A 20531-nucleotide genomic window follows, 5' to 3' on the forward strand; every position below is an offset into this window, starting at 1 on the left:
TCAGTGGATTAAGCCGCTGCCTTCGGCTCGGGTCATGATCTCAGGGTCCTGGGATCGAGCCCCGCATCGGGCTCTCTGCTCCGCAGGGAGCCTGCTTCCTCCTCTCTCTCTGCCTGCCTCTCTGCCTACTTGTGATCTCTCTCTCTCTGTCAAATAAATAAATAAAATCTTAAAAAAAAAAGTACATTAAAAAAAAAAAAAGAAAATTGACAGCTCATGAACTAAATCAAGAGCAAATAAATGAGAAAAGACCACCTAAAAGGAGAAGTGGAGAAGTAAAAGCAGACACAGTAGAACTAATACCATAGAAATAAAAGTAATTATAAAAGGCGGCAATGTATAATCATGTGCCAAGAAAGTGAAACCAAAAGACAACAATAAATTTCAAAAAAAGTATAACCATCATGAAGAAATATTTTAAAATTACAACTTATCAACAACTACTAAGCACACTGAAAGAGTAATGAAGAAACTCCCAACAAGGAAAAGTCCTGGGCTAGATGAATTCACTGGAGAATTCAAACAGACACTTAATGCCAAAGGACTTCAAATCGCCCCAAACATTTCCCAGGAGTGAAGATGAGAGAGATCAGCCAAACGTGCTCTCTAGGGCACCAGCATTACCAGGTTATCTGAGCCAGGAGAAGACACTATAGCTAAAGAAGTCTACATCTACAAACTACTACCTGTGAGGAATATTCATGCAAAGTCCACAATAAAATAGAACAAACTAAGTCAAAAGCAGATTTTGCCATTTGGCAACATCATCAAGTGAAAAATCTTCCTGGAATTAAGGATGTTCCAGTATGGAGAACTACAAATTGAAGACTCCACAATAACAGAATGAAGATCAAAAAAGACATGATCATATTAATTGAGACAGAACACAAGTATGAGCATTTTGGACATATCATGATTAAAAATACTCAATAAAAGTGCCTGGGTGGCTCAGTCATTAAGTGGCTGCCTTCAGCTCAGGTCATGATCCCAGGGTCCTGGAATTGAGTCAAGCATCAGGCTCCCTGTTCAGCAGGAAGCCTGCTTCTCCCTCCTCAGCAGGAAGCCTGCTTCTCCCTCTCCCACTCCCCCCTGGTTGTGTTCCCTCTCTGGCTGTGTTTCTATCTGTCAAATAAATAAATAAAATCTTTTAAAAAATAAATAAAAATTTTTAAAAATATAAACACTCAGTAAGTAGGGATAGACTGCAAGATTCTCCTCTAAGATCAGAAACAATGGGATGAAGGGAATACAACACTGCCTTTGAGCATAGTACCAGATATTCTAGTCAGAACAATTAAGGTAGAAAAAATACATAAAAAGAATCCAAATTGAACAAAGATAAAGTAAGATTATCTGTGTCCACAGATGATGTGATCTATAGAAAGCCCTTAAGAATTCTAACTTCATTTTCCCCTGTTTTGTCATTGTTTGTATTGTTTATTTTGCTAATCTTTTTTTCCACAACACTTTCCATTTTCAAAATTTTTATGCTCTATATAGTTGAGTTAAGAAAAAAGTTGGGGGGCACCTCGGTGGCTCAGAAGGTTAAAGCCTCTGACTTCAGCTTAGGTCATGATCCCAGGGTCCTGGGATCAAGCCCTACATCAGGTTCTCTGCTCAGTGGGGAGCCTGCTTCCCTCTCTCTCTCTGCCTGCCTCTCTCTGCCTACTTGTGATCTCTGTCTGTCATGTAAATAAATACAATCTTTAAAAAAAAAAAGTAAAGAAAAAATTTGGAATTAAAAACTTTCCTACTAAAAGAAGGGAAAACCTGGGGCACCTGGGTGGCTCAATATGTTTTGTCTCTGCTTTTGACTCAGGTCATGATCTCAGGCTACTGGGATCAAGACCCACATGAGGCTCTGCTCAACAGGGAGCCTTCTTCCCCCTCTCTCTCTGCCCACCTCTCTCTGTCTACTTGGGATGTCTGTCAAATAAATCAAGTCTTTTAAAAAGTAAAAGAAAAGAAGGGAAAAACTACTGAAAATTAGTTTTCCTTTCAGAAAAAAACTACTGAAATTTAGTAGAGAAAGAAAATAACAAAAATGTGAAATAAATATAATAGATCAGAATATAGAATAACAATACATTGAATATAATGCTCATTTTATTTTTTTATTGTTTTTTCTTTTTGTTGGTTTTTTAAAAAATTTATTTCTTTTTTATTACCATATAATGTATTCTTTGTTTCAGGGGTATAATGTCCTTTTTAACCAAAATAATAAACAAAACTGGCAATGCTTTAATTAGATCAACAATTACATACTAATCAGTTAACTTAGAAAAAAAATACCCATATAATTCATAAAAATGCACAAGTTACTAAGACTGAATTATCAACCATATACTAAAGAAATTGGGAATCTTCTTAGACCAGAATAACAGTTTAATTTGGAAACAAAACTGTCCCAGCACAGAAAAGCCCAAGAATGATACTATATTTGATGGAGTCACTCTGTTCCCTAAATGAAATCTTGAGAGAGATGATACATCTCTCTTTGATTCAGATTCATTATCATTCATTCATTCATTCATTCATTGTCCTCTAGGTCAGAAAGTTGTTCCTCTATTTCTTCCTACCTCCTGTTCATTGCATCAAGTTTGTTTCCAAACTGATTGATTGCATTGTTAATCTCTTTGATTGTTTTTTAAAGATTTATTTATTTGAGACATAGAGAGAGAGAAAGAAAGAGCATGAGTAGGAGCTACAAGAGGGGAGAGGAAGGGAGAATACCAAGCAGACACAACAGTGAATGAGGAGCTTAACCTGGGGCTAGATCTCAGGATCCTGAGATCACTACCTGAACCAAACCAAGAGTCAGATGTTTAATGGAGTGAGCTACTCACATGCCCCCATTTTTTTTTTTTTTAATTCTGCTCTCTATGTTAAGGTTCTCATTATTCTTTTCTCATCCCTGGGAATATCCCCAAGATTGCTGCCTTAAATTCTCCATCATGCAAGTTACTCATTTCTGTTTCCCTTAGATCTCTAGCCATGGCCATATCTCATTTCATGTAAGATAAATTTTTTCATCTTGGTATTTTGTCTAAGTCTCTGCCTTCTTCTGTATTTGGAAAAGCCACTGATGTGTCCTCTTATATCCTTCAGGCCAGGGTTCTGCAGAGGCTCTCCTTGCTTGCTGTGGGAAATCTTTGGACCCTAGCCTCAGTGTGACTAGGTGAGCTCTGGTCTACTTGTGATAGGAGACCTGACATCAACACCACCAGAGCTGAGGCCCTACAGAACTCTCTGCTCAGCAGATGTGGTGTGGGTAGGGGCCCACCTTAGTGGTCCTGAGGCAAGCCTCACTGAGAAGGGCAGTCCCACCAGAACACAGGGAGGTGGGCCTTGGTTCAAGAAAAGCAGGGGTGCCTGGGTGGCTCAGTGGGTTAAAGCCTCTGCCTTCAGCTCAGGTCATGGTCCCAGGGTCCTGGGATCGAGCCCTGCATTGGGCTCTCTGCTTAGCGCGGAGCCTGCTTCCTCCTCTCTCTCTCTCTGCCTGCCTCTCTGCCTACTTGTGATCCCTATCTGTCAAATAAATAAATCTTTAAAAAAAAAGAAAGAAAGAAAGAAAGAAAAGCAGACAGCCGGTGTCCCTGCTGAGTGAGGTTCTACGTTTATGCTATAGGGCGGGAGAGGGAAATGGTGCCATCCAACTTCTGTGTTCTTGAAAACACAACTCACTGAAAGTTTCATCTCAGGATAGGGCTTCTAGACTACTGAATAATCTTCCACTCTGTGCCATCCTTCAGATGGTTGTTTCCATGTTGCCTGCCCCCAGGTTGTCTGCCTGCCTTCTCTCCAGGGGCACGAGCGTACCCTCTCAGCTCTATCCCAGACAAACCTATTGACTATACTCATGTGTTTGGCAATAAATCTGTATAACTTCACCTACCTCCAGTGAAATAAAGACATAATGATAAAAGACATAATGATAAAACACCCATCAGTTTGCCCAGATTCCAGCTACAGCCTGTAACATGAAGACTGTTGTTATTGCCAAGCCCCGGAGGCCACTCTACTGTGGGAAGAGGAATGATCATTCATCTGAGTCGAGTGGCCCATGGAAGGTTTTTGACATCCCAACGGACATGGGTTGTGTGGTCCTGTGTGATTGCTAAACAGGACTAGAGGCAGGAAAAGATGGAGACAAATCACAGAGAAGTTGACTCCAAGACTGTGGCAATGTGAATCCATATCAAGAAATGACTTCTGTATGAAATGAAAAGAAAGCACAACATTTTCAGAATACATTTCAACCTGTTAGCTATGTTGGGGGCATAAAAAAATAATAGAAAACTTCAGTTACTACAGAAATCCCACAATACATTGACTTTTTAATACACTTCTGATTGAAATTTGAAGGATAATGATGTGCTTACAGAAACTAAAAGGATTCTATCTCTGTGGTCTTGGTGTAAGAAAAAGTTCCAAAGAACAATAAAAAAAAAAACTAACTATGAAAGTTGAAATGACAAATTAGAGGACAAGAAAATTAAGAACTACTGATATGGTAATATGGGGATAGGTACAACAATCCAAGATTTCCAGGTGCTCCGATGGATTCTAATACAGGGTAATATGGACAGCCTCTACAAGAACTAAGTCACAGGTCATCCCTGAATTATCTACAGATAAGTCAGTCTTACAAACCCTCTATGCCTGTGGTCATGTTAGTGTTGGGACACAAAGACACACAAAATACACAACACACATTTTCTTTATTCATTAATGTATCTGACTCTGACAGAGTCTTCACTTCTTTCATCTCTCTCTTCCAAACTCTATACCTTCACTGAGCTCCCACCCCAAATATACTTGCCTGAGCTTCCTGAGATGACCCCAGATGCCCTTTAGTTCACATTCTTGAATGAAAGCAATCCAAATTTAAGTGATTTGGAACAGGGGTACCTGGGTGGTTTAGTTGGTTAAGTGGTTTCAGCTCAGGTCATGATGTCAGGGTCCTGGGGTGGAGCCCTGCATTGGGCTCTCTGCTTAGCAGGTAGTCAGCTTCAGAAATCCCATTCTCTCTGCCCTTTACCCTACTCTCTCCCTCTCTCTAAAATAAATATTAAATATTTTAAAATAATAATAATAATAAAGTGTAGCTCCAGGGTGCTAATCGGGTAAGCCATGAACTCTTTGTTTCAGATCAGGTCATGATCCCCACATAATATTATGGAGCCCTGGGTCAGACTTTAAGCTCAGCAGGAAGTTGGCTTGGGATTCTCTCTCCCTCTCAGTCTGCCCCACCCTGCCACACTCCCTTGTACTTTCTCTAAATTAAATAAATAACTCCTAAAAATATGTATTGGAAATTATTTAAATATTTTTCAAATAAGTCAAGAATTGTATACAAGACATTAACATAGGTTACAAATTTTAAAGGGATTGGATATAACATTTTCACTCTAAATCTGTATTCAATCACTTTTCTCCTAAGACCATGAATAATTGCAGGTCTAAGTAGCTGTTCATCAGCTGTGCATTTACACGTAGCATAAAATCCCTGGGTATTAAGATTAAGGATATTATTAATTCTTGGGCTTTTTTGAAACAACTAGTTTGGGGGCATCTGGGTGGCTCAGTGGGTTAAGCGTCTGCCTTTGGCTCAGGTCATGATCTTAGGGTCCTGGGATCGAGCCCCGCATCGGGCTCACTGCTCAGCAGGGAGCCTGCTTCTCCCTCTCTCTCTGCCTGCGGCTTTGCCTACTTGTGATCTCTGTCTGTCAAATAAATAAATAAAATCATTTTTAACAATCTAAAAAAGAAAAGGAAAGAAAGAAACAGCTAGTTTCAGGACAAATTGTGATCGCCTCTGTACCAGATGCTGTGATGAAGTTCAAGAGACATTCTCAAATATCTACATCCATGAGTGTGACATTTATATATTACACTGGCCCATAGAATAGTAGTGTTCAATGGCACGGAGGGAGTACTACCTTGGGGAAAATGGCATTCCCTGAAGGAAAACAGAAAGACTTCAGATCATATTCCCTAAGTCCTATCAGACTGACAGTTTCCTTTGCTGCAAGGGATATGGATTGATGCCTAGTGGTAAGGCAGGTATCCTGGGGCAAGGAAAGGGCAAGAATAAGTGCAATGCCTGGGGGCAGACAACACCAGAGAGAAGAAATGGAAAAACCAGAGTATATCTAGGGTATCTGAGCTATTTTATAAGACCTGAGCATCTACCTACTCACTGTGTACATAACACAAAATATGTGTCTTCTTTCCTACACGTACACAGCAGCCTTTTCATGGTATAGCTGATCATAACATAAGATGACACATACTGAATAATGAATTATTATCCTTTTTTTTTTAAGATTCCATTCACTTATTTGTTGTAGAAAGTGTGTGTACAATCACAGGGAACAGCAGGCAGAGGGAGAGAGACATACCTGGCTGAGCAGGGAGCCCGTTATGGAGCTCCGTCCCAGGACCATCATGTTCTGAGCAAAGGCAGATGCTTAACTAAGTCACCCAGCCGTCCCTATCCTTCAATCAATCCAATTTTAAATGTAAGCATAACATGGTACCCAACTTAATTTTATCAGCTTTTACAACTGATAAAAACCCGCTTTTCACTTAGGTCAGGAGCATAAGGAGAGCATGGGCTGTGAAACAACATAGGGACATCTAACCTAAAAACTGGGTAGGCTGTTTGAAGTAGAAATAGTCACCACTAATTACTAGTGACAAAGAGTGAGAAACAGGGAAATCAAGCAGGGGGAGCTGCAGATGGGGGTGGGGGCAGACTTCCCACTGAGCAGGGAGCCCAACACATGGCTCAACCTCAGGACCCCAGGATCATGACCTGAACCAAAGGCAGACACCCAACTGAGTGAGCCACCCACTTGCCCCTCAATTTTCTTTTTTTGAAAAATACAGTGCAGTGTTGTAAATGCACTTTCCCTTCATTACGACTGTTTTAATGTTTTATTTTCTCAAGTTTCCTTTACTGTAAAAGTACAATATACACCACTGACCCCAGCAAAGTATGATATAATGGACTGTTAATGTTCTAGGTAAGGGTTCTGGTCAAAAATAGGCTATTTCCATCCAAAAGTAGGTATGGTTTTCAGTTTGGGGGACACAAAAGATACACAGAGATCTTCAATTGTGGAGAGGTTGGCAACCCACATGCCTACATTTTCCATGGCTAAAATGTAATTAATCTAGTTGTTTTTTCTCTAAAAAAAAATTCTGATTTAGAATCAGAGGCAAAGAATTCAGAAAATATGTTCTATTGAGAGGAATGAAATAAGTCCTAAAACTGGCCCTGAATTAATAAAGAAGTACTTAGTGTCTGAGGAAGAATTCGAATAACTGTCATAAAGATCATCGTGGAGGAAGAAGAAAAGTAGGTGGGTAACTAAATGCCATCAGGAAAACTATACATGACAGAAATGTAAACCCAAAGACACAGAAGATACAAGAATCAACCAAAGTTGGGAGCTGAAAAGTACAATCACTGAAATTAAAAATACACAAAGGGGTCACTCAGACTTGATCAAACAGAAGAAAGATTCAAACAACCTAAAGACCCCAGGTTTTAAATTTTCTGCTGAGAGAAAAAAAGAAACATGTGGAAAAAGGCAGAGTAGGGACTCTTGGGACACCAACAAGTGGTCCATAGGCAGGTTATGGGGACCCCAAAGGTAGGGGAGAGTAAAAGGGGCAGAAGGTTTATATGAAGATCTAAGGGCTTGTAATTTCCATGTTTGTGGAAAGAAGAGACAAATTCAAGAAGCTCAGGAAAATTAAAGTAGGATAAAATCCAAGACATGAACACAGTGACACATTACAATTAACCTATGAAAAGTCACCAGTAAAAAAGAGAATTTTGAAACAGTGTGATAAAAACAACTCATCTTAATTAAGAGATCTCAGTAAGATTATTACTGGGATTCACAGCAGACCTGGTAGGAAGAACTGCATGAGATAGTGTATTCAAGCACTGAAAGATCAAAATATCCACCAAGAATCCTCTATCTGGGAAAACTGTTTTCCATAAAGGTAGAAACGAACACTTTCCCACATAGAAAACCCTGTACGTTTATTCCTACTCCTGTTCTACAAGAAACGTTAAAGGAAACCCTTCTAGCTCAAGTAAAGGGAAACAGTAACTAAGTAACTAAGTTACTTAGTTAACAGTAAAGTAAAACAGTAAAGTAAACAGTAACTAAGACCACAGGAAAATATAAACCTCTCTGCTAATTATAAATATTTTCCCAATTATAGAAACCTGTAGAGTTGTAATGAGGTAGCACAAGTTGTTTTTATTTGTGCCACAAAATGTTTTCTTTACAGATTTTATGTATTTATTTGACATACAGAGAGAGATCACAAGTAGGCAGAGAGACAAGTGGGGCGGGGGGAGAAACGGACTCCCTGCTGAGCAGAGAACCCAATGGGGAACTCGATCCCAGGACCCTGAGATGATGACCTAACCTGAAGTCAGAGGCTTAACCCTCTGAGCCACCCAGGTGCCACTACAAAATGCTTTTAAGTCAAAGCACTTAAATCATAAACCCAGATAATAAAGTACACATTATAAAAGATAGAATTTGTGATACTGGTAACAAAGTGGGTGCAGGGTGGAGATAAGTTGAATAATCTTGTATGCAATTGAGAATATCAGTTTAAACTGTTTTTTTAATGTCTCTTTTTAAAGATTTATTTTTTTATTTGTGAGAGAGAGCACGTGTGTACAAAGAGGGGAAGCAGCTGGCAGAGGGAGAAGTGGACTCCCCGGTGATCAAGGAGCCCAACTTAGGACTCTAGCTTCCAAGATTCTAGCTTCCAATCGCAGCTGTGCTCAGTCGAGAAGAGAGAACCTTGTAGAATCTAGAATCCCAGAACCCTAGGATCATGCCCTAAGCCAAGGCAGATGCTTAAGTGACCAAGCCACCCTTGCATCCCCTAGAATAAAATACACAAGCAAAAAGGAAAGCATGACTACATCATGTTGTGGAAAGTCCCAGACAAAAGGATATATATTATTATGGAATTACAAAAGCAGAATAAGATCAAATTGAACATAAAAAATTATCAATAAAAAATAGATGAATTATCTAAAAGGAAAATCACTATGTAACTGCATTTTCAAACACAGACTGTGACCCCATGAAAAACAAACATTGGAATTGTTGGCATGCCTTCACTGTAAAATTATAATGAATATTCATTAATATCAACCATAAGAAAGTCTAATGAAAGGTTCTACTAGTAAGCACTTAAAAGACATTAAAAAATGTATCATGTTAATATACACCTCCTTTTATGTAGACTATAAAGCTATAATTCATTCTATAGAACCAAGCAACCAAAATCCTTTCATTTCTATATAAACACCAACTTTGGAAAATATACTGACAATGATTCTACTTTTAAAAAAATGTATTTGGATGAATTCAGGTATATTCTGAAGAAATCAGAAGAAAAATCTAATGACTAGTTTTTCTCTGAAGTCAAATTACTTTTATGAGCAAAAGTTTTTCTTAAATATGGGGATTGTACTAATTATCTCCCTCACTTCTTATAAAGCACATGTCCATGTGCCATCAGAACTTTGGATGTAAAAAATCAACCAGCAACTCTGGGCTTCTTGAACTAATTTCCATTTGAGAAAATCCATGGAAGCCACAGAGTTTAAGGTCAATCATCCTCCTTCACATTTGGATCTCACCTCTGTCATCTGCTTCATTCTTTCCCACCTACCTGGGTGGAAGGCTACTGTCTTTCTTGTCACATCCCAGAACTTATTCTGTTCCAAAAAGGACACCAAGTCTGGCTTGGACCCAATGAGACCTGTTCATTAGAAAAAAAGAAAACAAGTAGTACTGGAGATTCTAGCTTCCAATCACAGGTGTGCTCAGTAGAGAAGAGAGAACATTGTAGAATCTAGAAAATGGTTTCCCAAAAGCTATTGCTCAAAATCCCCTTTACAACAGGAAGGAGAGATTGCCAATGTTCACATCCTGACCTCCACTTCCAAGTAGTAGATACAATAATGAGTGAAAATTGGTGTAGAAGATGTGGGCAGTACCACTTAAGCCACTCAATGTTTGGAACTGCCAGGAATCTACAGAACTGATGCTGTTACCTTGAGGAAGGAGAAGCTAAAGCTGAGAAGAAAACATCATGAAGATGTTTCTCTCCATCTACAAACCCCTACTTATTCCCCACTCTGTCTGGATCTCCAGTCATTCAAACAGGGATCTCCCAACAAACAGTCTTCACAGGAAGGAGCAAAACCCAGAGTGGGGTTTGGGAAATCTGGAAGGAGTCTTCCTCACCCAGGAAGCGGAAGTGTCTGTAGTTCTCCAACATCACATCCCTGTACAGTTCCCGCTGAGTGTGGGTCAGGCGTCCCCACTCCTCCTCAGAGAATTCTATGGCCACATCCATGAATGTCAGCTGTCCCTGCAATAAATACCACAGTCACCAAGTGGCCACTGACACAGTTCACAATGGTCCATAAGATGAGAGAGGGAGTTAATGTTCACCTCTAAACCCAAGATCCAACCTTTCTTGGTTACCTGCTTGTACCCTCGGACCTTTGTGACACATTTTACTTACCCTTTTGTTTCCACCTTATCTTCATTTTATTCAAAACACCCATGGGCAGGGTCTGGTCCCAGGAAAACAGAAACTATCCAACTAAGGGCACATACTGCCCTGAGAAAGAGCTTGGGCTGGCCCAATTTGAACTTCACCCCCATGACACCTAAGCAGATGGACCAAGCAGTAAATGTTGGAGTGATCTACAGTTCCCCTTATCTCATGATAATATGAAAATCTCCACTGAATAAGGTGCAGAAACCCCATTTACATAAATACAAAGTACGAAGAGAAGGTTTTCTTGAGGCTCTTGTGCCACCTAATGCCCAGCTCTACACAAGATAAGCCTCCACTTTCTGAATATTCACCTAATTCCAAATAATAGGAAATCCTTCCCCCTTGTTCTAGGAGTCCCTATGTTGCAAGTTATTAGCTGTGATTTTTTTTTTTTGAGGCAAATCGTGTTTGCATTCCGTGACAACACCATCTGTTGTAGTTTCTACCTGTGACTTACCAAGCAGTGAACTCATGTTAGTCCAGTTTTATTAGGAAAACTGGTCCTACCTTCAGAGATCATCCTCCTTTGTATAGGAAGATCATTATTAACCCAGTAATATGCTCTAATGTATTCTGTGACTTTGACGTAAGAGGATGGCATAGGATCCACAAAACCATTATAAATACTGTGTGTTTATCCAAAATAATTTGTCAAATGAAGTCCTCAACAAAGGAATACACAGTTTTGAGTCCTGTGTTACTATCATAGAGCATAAGTTGTGTCTACTTCTTAGGTGGGATGTTTTAGTGGGTTACAAATGTACTTATCAAATTCTATTGTGAATTAGTATTTTAAATCTGTGCATTGGAGATCTTGTAAAAATGTAGATTCTGTTCAGAAATACTGGGGTGGGATGGGAGTCTGCCTTTCTAAGGAGGCAATAGCCCATGACCCAAGAGATCTATTTTTTAATGAGAGCTAGAACTCCAAGGCATGAATTATTGGAGGACTTGGAATTGAAATGGTTGTTTCTTGTTTGTTTGTTTTTTACTGCTTTTCATTTAATTTCAAACAAAGAGAGAAAGGGAGCAAGAAACAGCATGAGCCGGGGTGTGGGCAGTAAGGGGAGGATTGCAGAGGAGGAGGGATAAACTGACTCCCTCCTGAGCAGAGAGTCCAGCACAGGGCTCCATCTCAGGACTCTGGCACCATGACCCAAGCCAAAGGCAAACCGTTCACTGACTGAGCCACCCAAGTGTTTCTGAGTAGGTTTTATACCAATGACGGATTCTACTGGAATAGCAAGAAAGTCAACAACAATCCTTTTCTCACCATTTCCTAGTTTCTAGAGAGCATCTAACAATTGTTCATAAATTAAGGTGAAATGAAGAATAACAATCTTAGAGAAGAAAACGTTATTCTTCTACTTTTATGGGAATATTTTGTCAAATATCCAGTAACATGGAAGGGATCAGCCTTTCACCAAGGTTATCTGACCTAGAGTTGATCTAAAATGGCACTCAGGTCAATATACAGAGAGACCCTAAAGCAGTGTTCATAGAAGGTGCCCAACCTGAGAAGAATGATGAAAACAAGAAGGATCCACCCAACGCTGATCTACCATTGTACATTCATGCACACATCCATATATTTAGAAAGTACTTATACCCACAGGAAAAGTGATAGAATAGAAAATTTTCACGCTGCCTAATTTAAGAAACAGTTTCAATGACATGACATTTATAAATCTTTTTGCTGATGATGATGCTTTTTATTTTTTAAAGATTTTATTTATTTATTTGACAAAGAGAGAGTCAGCGAGGGAGGGAACACAAGCAGGGGCATTGGAAGAAGCAGGCTTTCCACTGAGTAGGGAGCTGGATCCGGGGCTCCATTCCAGGACCCCAGGATCATGACCTGACCCCAAGGCAAAGGCCAAATGACTGAGCCAACCAGGTGCCCCGATGATGATGCTTGTCTTATATTACACTATCAACACAAACACACTGAATGACAGAAAGAGAACAACTCTTTATTCCAGAGACTACTATGAGGGCTAGAAGCAAAAAAATGTTTGCTTGTACTCCAGAGGGCTGACCTACAGCTGGCATTGTTTTTCTGTTGTTGTAGTTTTAAGATTTTATTGAGAGAGAGAGAGAGGATGAGCAGGGCAGAAGGAGAGGGAGAAGCAGATTCCCCACGGACCAAGGAGTCTGATGTGGGCTCAATCCCAGGACCCTGAGATCGTGACCTGAGCCAAAGGCACACCCTTAACTCATTGAGCCACCCAGGCACCCTGCCTGCATAGTTCTAGAAGCATCAACTAAGGGCAAATGGCTACATTCTCAGTGGATCTTGGGACTACATGTATATCGCCCCCATATTAATATCAAGTGGAATAAGTACCCAAGGAATCTTGGAAAAGGAGTTCTACAAGTACAGATTCAAAGAAACATTTGTGATCTTATACTCCCTGCACAGCCCCTCCCCAGTGAACATTAAGCACAGAACCACCAGGTTGATGCAGCCTAAGTGCAGCTCTTCCTGCCCATTGACACAGTGCTGTTAAAAAACTTACTCAGGGCACCTGGTTGGCTCAGTGGATTAAAGCCTCTGCATTCTGCTCAGTTTATGATCCCATAGTCCTGGAATTGAGCCCCATGTCAGGCTCTCTGCTCAGTGGGGAGCCTGCTTCCTCCTCTCTCTGCCTGCCTCTCTGCCTACTTGTCATCTCTGTTTGTCAAATAAATAAATAAAATCTTACAAAAACAAAATAAACTTACTACCTTGCACCATATATCCTCTCAAGAATTCTCTTTCTTGGGGCACCTGGGTGGCTCAGCGGGTTAAAGCCTCTGCATTCGGCTCAGGTCATGATCCCAGGGTCCTGGGATCGAGCCCCGCATCGGGCTCTCTGCTTGGCTGGGAGCCTGCTTCCTCCTCTCTCTCTCTCTCTGCCTGCCTCTCTGCCTACTTGTAATCTCTATCTGTCAAAAAAATAAATCTAAAAAAAAAAAAAAGAATTCTCTTTCTTGGCCATTGTAGTCAATGATCCTGGACCATAGATGTCCATTGAAAAATTTGATTAAATTATGATTTGTATTGTATTAGATCTCAGGATTTTAAGATACTCAAAAATGTTCATTATGTGATTCTTGGTTTGTTTGTTTCTGAAAACACAAAGAAGTAAATAGAAGAGTAAGTCTGTGATAGGAGTGTCCAGTAGAAGAAAAACTACGGGATGGCGGGTTGACTGAAGGAGAATCTCCAACCCAGAATTCATATATACCAACTACACAGAAATGAGAGCCCTCCTTGTCCAGTGCAAACTGATGGATTTTGGATATGAATCATTTGTCAAGAAAGAATTCTTGAGATATTTTTGCTGTGAAATATTGGGTTTTGATAGTGAATTATGAAAGAAACATTTATTGAGATATCATTGGTGCAAAAAATGTGGTCTTACTAAAGCACGGGTCAGGACCTTTTGGTCAAAGAGCTGCACTGGGGTTGTAAGCAGTGACTGCTTACATACTTTCAAATGGGGAGAGGGTGAGGGATGGTGGAAGTGTCTAAGGAATTCAGAGTCTAGGCTCCCTGGATCTTGTCAGGAGACCCATCAGATATCTATCAGTGGGCCATATGCTTGGAGGATGTTGGCCAACACGTATTTGGGGAGTAGAAATAAAGGAAGGTTCCAAAAGGTTTTTCATATGTTGAAGAGGACTTAGAGGATCCTGGCGGTCTGGCTGCCATCAAGCTAAGGCTGCTTTTCACCTCCAACAAATCATTAACATTGAGGCAGTTGTGAATTCCTTGAGGAATGCCATACCCTGCTTGTCTCAAGTATTTATCAATGGGCTGCAAGTTGAAGGAAATGTATCCAGACCTCTTAGGACTTTGTTCTCCTCCTCAGAAACTATAAGCAAGGGGCACCTAGGTGGCTCAGTTGGTTAAGAGTCTGCCTTTGGTTCAGGTAGAAATCCCAGGGTCCTGAGATGGAGACTTTTCTGGGGCTCCCACTCAGTGGGGAATCGGCTTTTACCTCTCTCCCATCCCTAATTCTCATACTCTCCCTCAAAATGTAAATAAAATCTTAAAAAAAATAAAGAAACTCCGGGTGCCTGGGTGACTCAGTGGGTTAAACCCTCTGCTTCTGGCTCAAGTCATGGTCCCAGGGTCCTAGGATCCAGTCCTGCATCGGGCCCTCTGCTCAGCGGGAAGCCTGCTTCCTCTTCTCTCTCTGTCTCCCTGTCTGCCTACTTGTGATCTCTGTCTGTCAAATAAATAAATAAAATTAAAAAAAAAAAAAAGAAAAGAAAGCAAGAGAAACTCAGAACAAAGAAGTTTCCACCTGGAAGGCGATGGTTGCTGCATGTGGCTCAGAACATCTAAGGTCCTTACAAATAATAAGAGGGAAAATATGAACATTATAAGGGATGAATCTGGCAGACAGCACCAAGCCAGTAAAAGTAGCTCACATCAGGTGTATAAAAACAAATTGCTATCAGTGCCTAAGGCACACCCAAGGACACACCATCATGGGTGTTTCCTTAGAGTCTGGAAACAGGAATTCAGAATAAAATCTAAGTATGAGAATGCAGTGAATTTATATACACTTCAATCACATGTAGATACTGTAGACGCTGCTTTTAGGCCAAGAGGCTTGAGTAAAGGAGTGGAGAAAGTGCCCATAGCGACCCTCCCACTGAGGCCTAGCCATAGGCCCTAACAACCAGGTACAGTGAGGAATAAAGGGCCTTAAGTCCCCACAACTCCTCACCTTCCCCCTTTCAACACAGCCCCACTCACTGCATCCTGGCAGCCAGCCTCTCCTCTGGTGCCCTGCCTGCAGCTCTCTGGCAGGGTGTTCAGTCAATTTATGTCTCCTCTGTTCTCCCTCAGGTATTCTTCTCAATGCCCACATAACTGGCTTCCTCCCAATCTTTGATCCATATTTGGGGCCCCCATCTGACTGTCAGAGGCATTGACACTCCAGTTTCCATGACCTGTAATAGCTAGTATATTTTATTATTTTTTACTTTATTTAAAGATTTATTTATATTTTAGGGAGAAGAGGGGAAGCACTGAAGAAGAGGCAGAGAGAGAATCTCAAGCAGATTCCCTGCTGAGCATGGAGCCACAACAGGGCTCCACTCAAGGACCCTGAGATCAGGACCTGTTCTGAAATCAAGAGTCTGACGCTTAACCCACTGAGCCATGCAGGCACCCATCTAGTATATTTTAAATAGAGTATCCTTTTCACATTCTAAAGAGCAAGACTCACTCCCTGCTTTTTCCCTGAGAACTTTCCAAGATATTCTGGATTTCATATCTATTATGTTGATTTGGGCATTTTCTTACTCCTGGGCTATGCAGAGCTGATAAAGCATCCACATGGGACCTAAATGAGAAATGTTTTCCTTTGCTGAGATCCCAAGAACACACCTCAGCAGCAATAGGAATCTTTGATTCAACACCTTTCCCTCTAGATCTGTCACCATGGAATATTTTCAACAGTGGCAGGTTTTCATTGAAATTGACAGCTCTTCATAGCTTGATGGAACCCAGGTTGGAGACACAGGAGACAAGTCTCTGGGATATAGGGGAGAAGTGTTCTGAAGACCTAGCATTCAGTTTCATTTCTGAAAAGGTTTTAAAAATAGGTGAAAACATAAGGGAGAAACATCAGAACTAGAGGAAACATTTGCAGTTTCTAAATGCAAGCAATTTCAGGAGAAAAGCATGATACAGACTCTCCTGGGACACCAAGCTTACCTGAGAAGTGGCCATTCTTTCTCCTTGTCCTCTAGATTTGTTTCTCACGAGCTTTTTGTGGAGAAATCACAGCTGCATCATGAGAAGATGCCCATAAAGCCACCAGTAGAACCTCTTCACCTGGAAACTGTCTGCCCAAAGGCAGGACCCAGAAATGCAGAGAAGTCCCAACTTCTTCGTCCTTTGTGTCAGGAGCTATTCAGGAACACTGACTTCCTATTCTAAACCCAATCCCTGACTTTTCCTTCTCTGCTTCTAGGGGGCCTTTGCTCCAATAGAGCCCACAAATTCACTACAGCATAGGAACCATGTGCTGCATGGACCCAACCCTCCAGACTCACATAGCAGAGACCCTGTTACATCTCCTTGAGCCAAACCCACCTCTCCATTCTCATAAGAGCCACCTGAAGCGCTCGGGATTACCCCTGGCCTCACTGAGAATCACCTGGAGCCCTTAATTAACAAAGCACTGTTGTTTCCACCCAAACCAACTGACAGAATCTGAGGGGGAGGCGACCAGTCATGATAATTTTGAAATCCCACATGTGATCCTACTGGGAAGCATTTGGGAAGTGACCTTTGCCTAAGCATGAGAACCAAGGCTGTGGTTGTGACCACATTTACATCCATGCCTTCTCCACTGGTCACAGCTTCTGGAGACTGACACCTTCTCCCTCTTTCGGGAACCCAGAGGGAGACACCTTACGGATGAAGTTTCCCCTTATAAATCCAAATGTCTCTTTCAAAAGCAAATGAATACTGGGTTTCAGAGCTTTTCCTTTGTCGGGTGTTTCTTTAAAATACCAGCCTCAATTCATCCTTGGGCCAAAGAAACATATTTTAGGGTGACAAAATGCTCCCATTTCAGTACAAAAATGTTTATTTTCATAACTACCTGCCACGCAGTTTTCCAAAGTGAATGTACTTTTTACTCTCCTAAAAGCAACATATGAAAATTCTAATTCCTCAACATTCCTTGAAATTTGGTGTTATCCTTTTTCTTTATTGCACACATCCTAGAAAATAGTGAGTGCTTTTTCAACTACAGAAAATAAAATAGTTTTCCTATAGTTGTGTTGGTGACTGAATTGCAAACCACTTAGAAGCATCCGGTTGCCAAGATTATCTGTTGTTTTTTTTAATGTTGAGTCTGAGTAGTTCTTTATAGATCTTGGATATCAACCCTTTGTCTGTACTGTCATTTGCGAATATCTTCTCCCATTCCCTGGATTGCCTCTTTATTTTGTTGACTATTTCCTTTGCTGTGCAGAAGCTTTTTATCTTTTTTTAAAAGATTTTTATTCATTTATTTAACAGAGGGAGATCACAAGTAGGCAGAGCAGCAGGCAAAGAGTGAGGGAAGCAGGCTGCCCGCTGAGCAGAGAGCCTGAGGCGGGGCTGTATCCCAGAACCCTGAGATCATGAACTGAGCCAAAGGCAGAGGCTTAACCCACTGAGCCACCCCCAGAAGCTTTTTATCTTGATGAAGTCCCAAAAGTTCATGTTTGCTTTTGTTTCCTTTGCTATTGGAGACATGTCTTGAAAGAAGTTGCTATGGCTGATGTTGAGGAGGTTACTGCCTGCATTATCCTCTAGGATTTTACATCACAAAATGGGCAGAAGATATGAACAGACACTTCTCTAAAGAAGGTTCATCATCATTAGCCATCAGGGAAATGCAAAGGAGAGCTACTTTGAGATACCACCTTACACCAGTTAGAATGGCCAAAATTAATAAGACAAGAAGCAACAACTGTTGGAGAGGATGTGGCAGAAGGGAAACCCTCTGACACTGTTGGTGGGAATGCAAGTTGGCACAGCCACTTTGGGAAACAGTGCATAGATTCCTTAAAAAATTAAAACACTGAAAAAATGAAATTAAATTCAGATGTTAAAAAACTTTCCATTCATAGATACAGCTTTACCCCATAGTCAATGTCTACAATGAATGAAGATCTAGAAATCTTAATAAATGCAGAGGTGTGGTAGACTCTGTCCTTCTGGTTGAAACAGAAGCCACCACCCCCTTAACACTATGAGGATGGTGGGCAGACATGAAGGTCCTACCAGCCAGAACCAGTGAGGAGAGGAGGCAGCCAGACCCTGAGATATGAGTTCAGGAACCTGTGACCTCACCAACCCCCTGACCGCGCATGTCGCTTCTCTCACAGCGGCAATTGGAGTGCAGGCTGGGAGGAAGTTTCTAGAAACCTTTTTCCAGTGGCTAGTTAAAAAAAAAAAATCAAGCAAACAAAACAATTACATGTTTCCTTTCATTGTCTGTGAGCTCCAAGGGAGCTTTGGAACATTTGAGAAAGGTTCTTTCTCCAGGATCCCTACAGGCACATGCTGGCAAGCACTGGCACATGTGAAGACCACTATTGCAACACTGCAATGAAGTGGGCAGGAGGCTCTGGGCTCTGACAGGAGAGGAGGCACATGGGTCTCCTTGCACTCACAGAAAACATCTGTAAGAAGTCATTCTGCCAAGAAAACATGTTCTTTCCTTCTCTTTGAACTGTCATGTGCACCAACACGTCAGTTATGAGCAGAGACAAATATGAGCCAGGCATCCCCTGAGGCTTTCCGGACAGATGCCAGTGAAAGCTATCCACGACACTGCTATTTCACGTTAGAAATCACTGCACTAAATCTGCATGACTCCGTCCCCATGTTGAGTCCTCGGCATAATTCAATTCAAATTAATATGCATGTCTTCCGGGAAGGTGAACAGCGACACTGACCCCCACTCATGACAGGAACAACAGAAGAGTGTCCACGGAAGAAAGAGGGAAGTCTCAGAAGAGCACCTCACAAATAAAAGCATTGGGGTCAGACTTTAAGAGGCAGACTGTACTACATTTTTTAAAATGATTTTATTTATTTGACAGAGAAGAGATCACGAGTAGGCAGAGAGGCAGTCAGAGAGAGGGGGCAGCAGCCTTCCTGCTGAGCAGAGATCCAGATACAGGGCTCAATCCCAGGACCCTGAGATCCTGACCCAGGCCAAAAGCAGAGGCCCAACCCACTGAGCCACCCAGGTGCCCCAGATTACACTACTTTAATTGATCACTTAACCCAATGGAACTTACTGAAATCTAGAGTAGTGAAGGATTACCATAGTTCTCACCACTTTATTTTTTCCCCAGAATTGTTAAAAATAAGCAGTGGTTGAAATCCCACTGAGCAGGGTCCAGGCACTAGCCCAGCTCCTGTGAGAAATCTTTAGCCACATTCCTGAATGTCAACCATCCCCGAGATAAATAATATATTTATCATGTGGCCATTGTGCAGAGTTTGTCATTTTACCTAAGAGAGTTCAGAGAACTGACTTAGGTGAGTGGCATGAATTACAGACTGAGATGATTAGACACAAAAACACTCCCTGACGTTTTCCCTAATTCAGAGGGAAGAGGACAGCATAAGGTTCACAAAACCCTGATAAATACTACTTCCATGGATGGTAAAATCTATTAGGGCATCAACACAGGCATACATGGTTATCTTTGGTCTCTATTTATATCGTAAATTGTGTATCTTTCTCAATGCGAGTCATGGTGAGTCAGAAGTGCACTTCTCAAAAATTTAATGTATACAGCCTCAAGCTGGAGATCTTGTTCAAATATAGGCTCTGATTCCGTTCTGGGGTGGGACCTGAGTTTCTGCATTTTGTTTTTGTTTTTTTGGTTTTTTTAAGATTTTATTTATTTATTTGACAGACATAGATCACAAGTAGGCAGAGAAGTAGGCTCCCCACTCAGCAAAGAGCCCATTGCGGGGCTCCATCCCAGGACCCTGGGATTATAACCTGAGCAGAAGGCAGAGACTTTACCCACTGAGCCACCCAAGCGCCCCAGTTTCTTCATTTTGAACAAGTTCACCAAGTGTTGCCTCTGGTCCAAGATCTGCTCTTTTTTAAGATTTTTTAAAAATGTATTTATTTTAGAGAGAGAGTGTAAGAGGGGAAAGGGTCAGAAGGAGAAATAGACTCCCTGCTGCTCAGGGAGCCCTATGTGGGGCCCAAACCTGGGACTCTAGGATCAGGACCCAAGCCAAAGGCAGATGCTTAACTGACTGAACCACCCAGGCATCCCTAAGGGCTTCACTTCTGAATAGCAAAGAAGTAAAATCTTGAGGGAAATAATCATGTGTGACTCAAAACAGTTGTATGGAAATTATAATTTCT

At 41.2% G+C, this 20531-nt stretch overlaps 2 protein-coding genes across 2 annotated transcripts in view; one reads left to right on the forward strand and one right to left on the reverse strand.

Annotated features, from left to right (window-relative positions):
• LOC123930600 (putative protein ZNF720) overlaps positions 1-16360 on the reverse strand; it is a 46808-nt gene extending 30448 nt beyond the window's left edge. Inside the window, exons 1-2 of the mRNA XM_045986804.1 lie at positions 16346-16360; positions 10305-10431 (exon numbers count right to left, since the gene is read on the reverse strand). Of these exons, the coding sequence (XP_045842760.1) occupies positions 10305-10431; positions 16346-16360 (142 nt within the window). The remainder of the gene's footprint in view (positions 1-10304; positions 10432-16345) is intronic.
• The window catches only part of LOC123931367 (putative protein ZNF720), an 867309-nt gene that overhangs the window by 817352 nt on the left and 29426 nt on the right, over positions 1-20531 (forward strand). The window lies entirely within an intron of this gene.

The sequence above is a fragment of the Meles meles genome, chromosome 19 (genome assembly GCF_922984935.1).
Source record: "Meles meles chromosome 19, mMelMel3.1 paternal haplotype, whole genome shotgun sequence".
Taxonomy (NCBI): Eukaryota; Metazoa; Chordata; class Mammalia; order Carnivora; family Mustelidae; genus Meles; species Meles meles.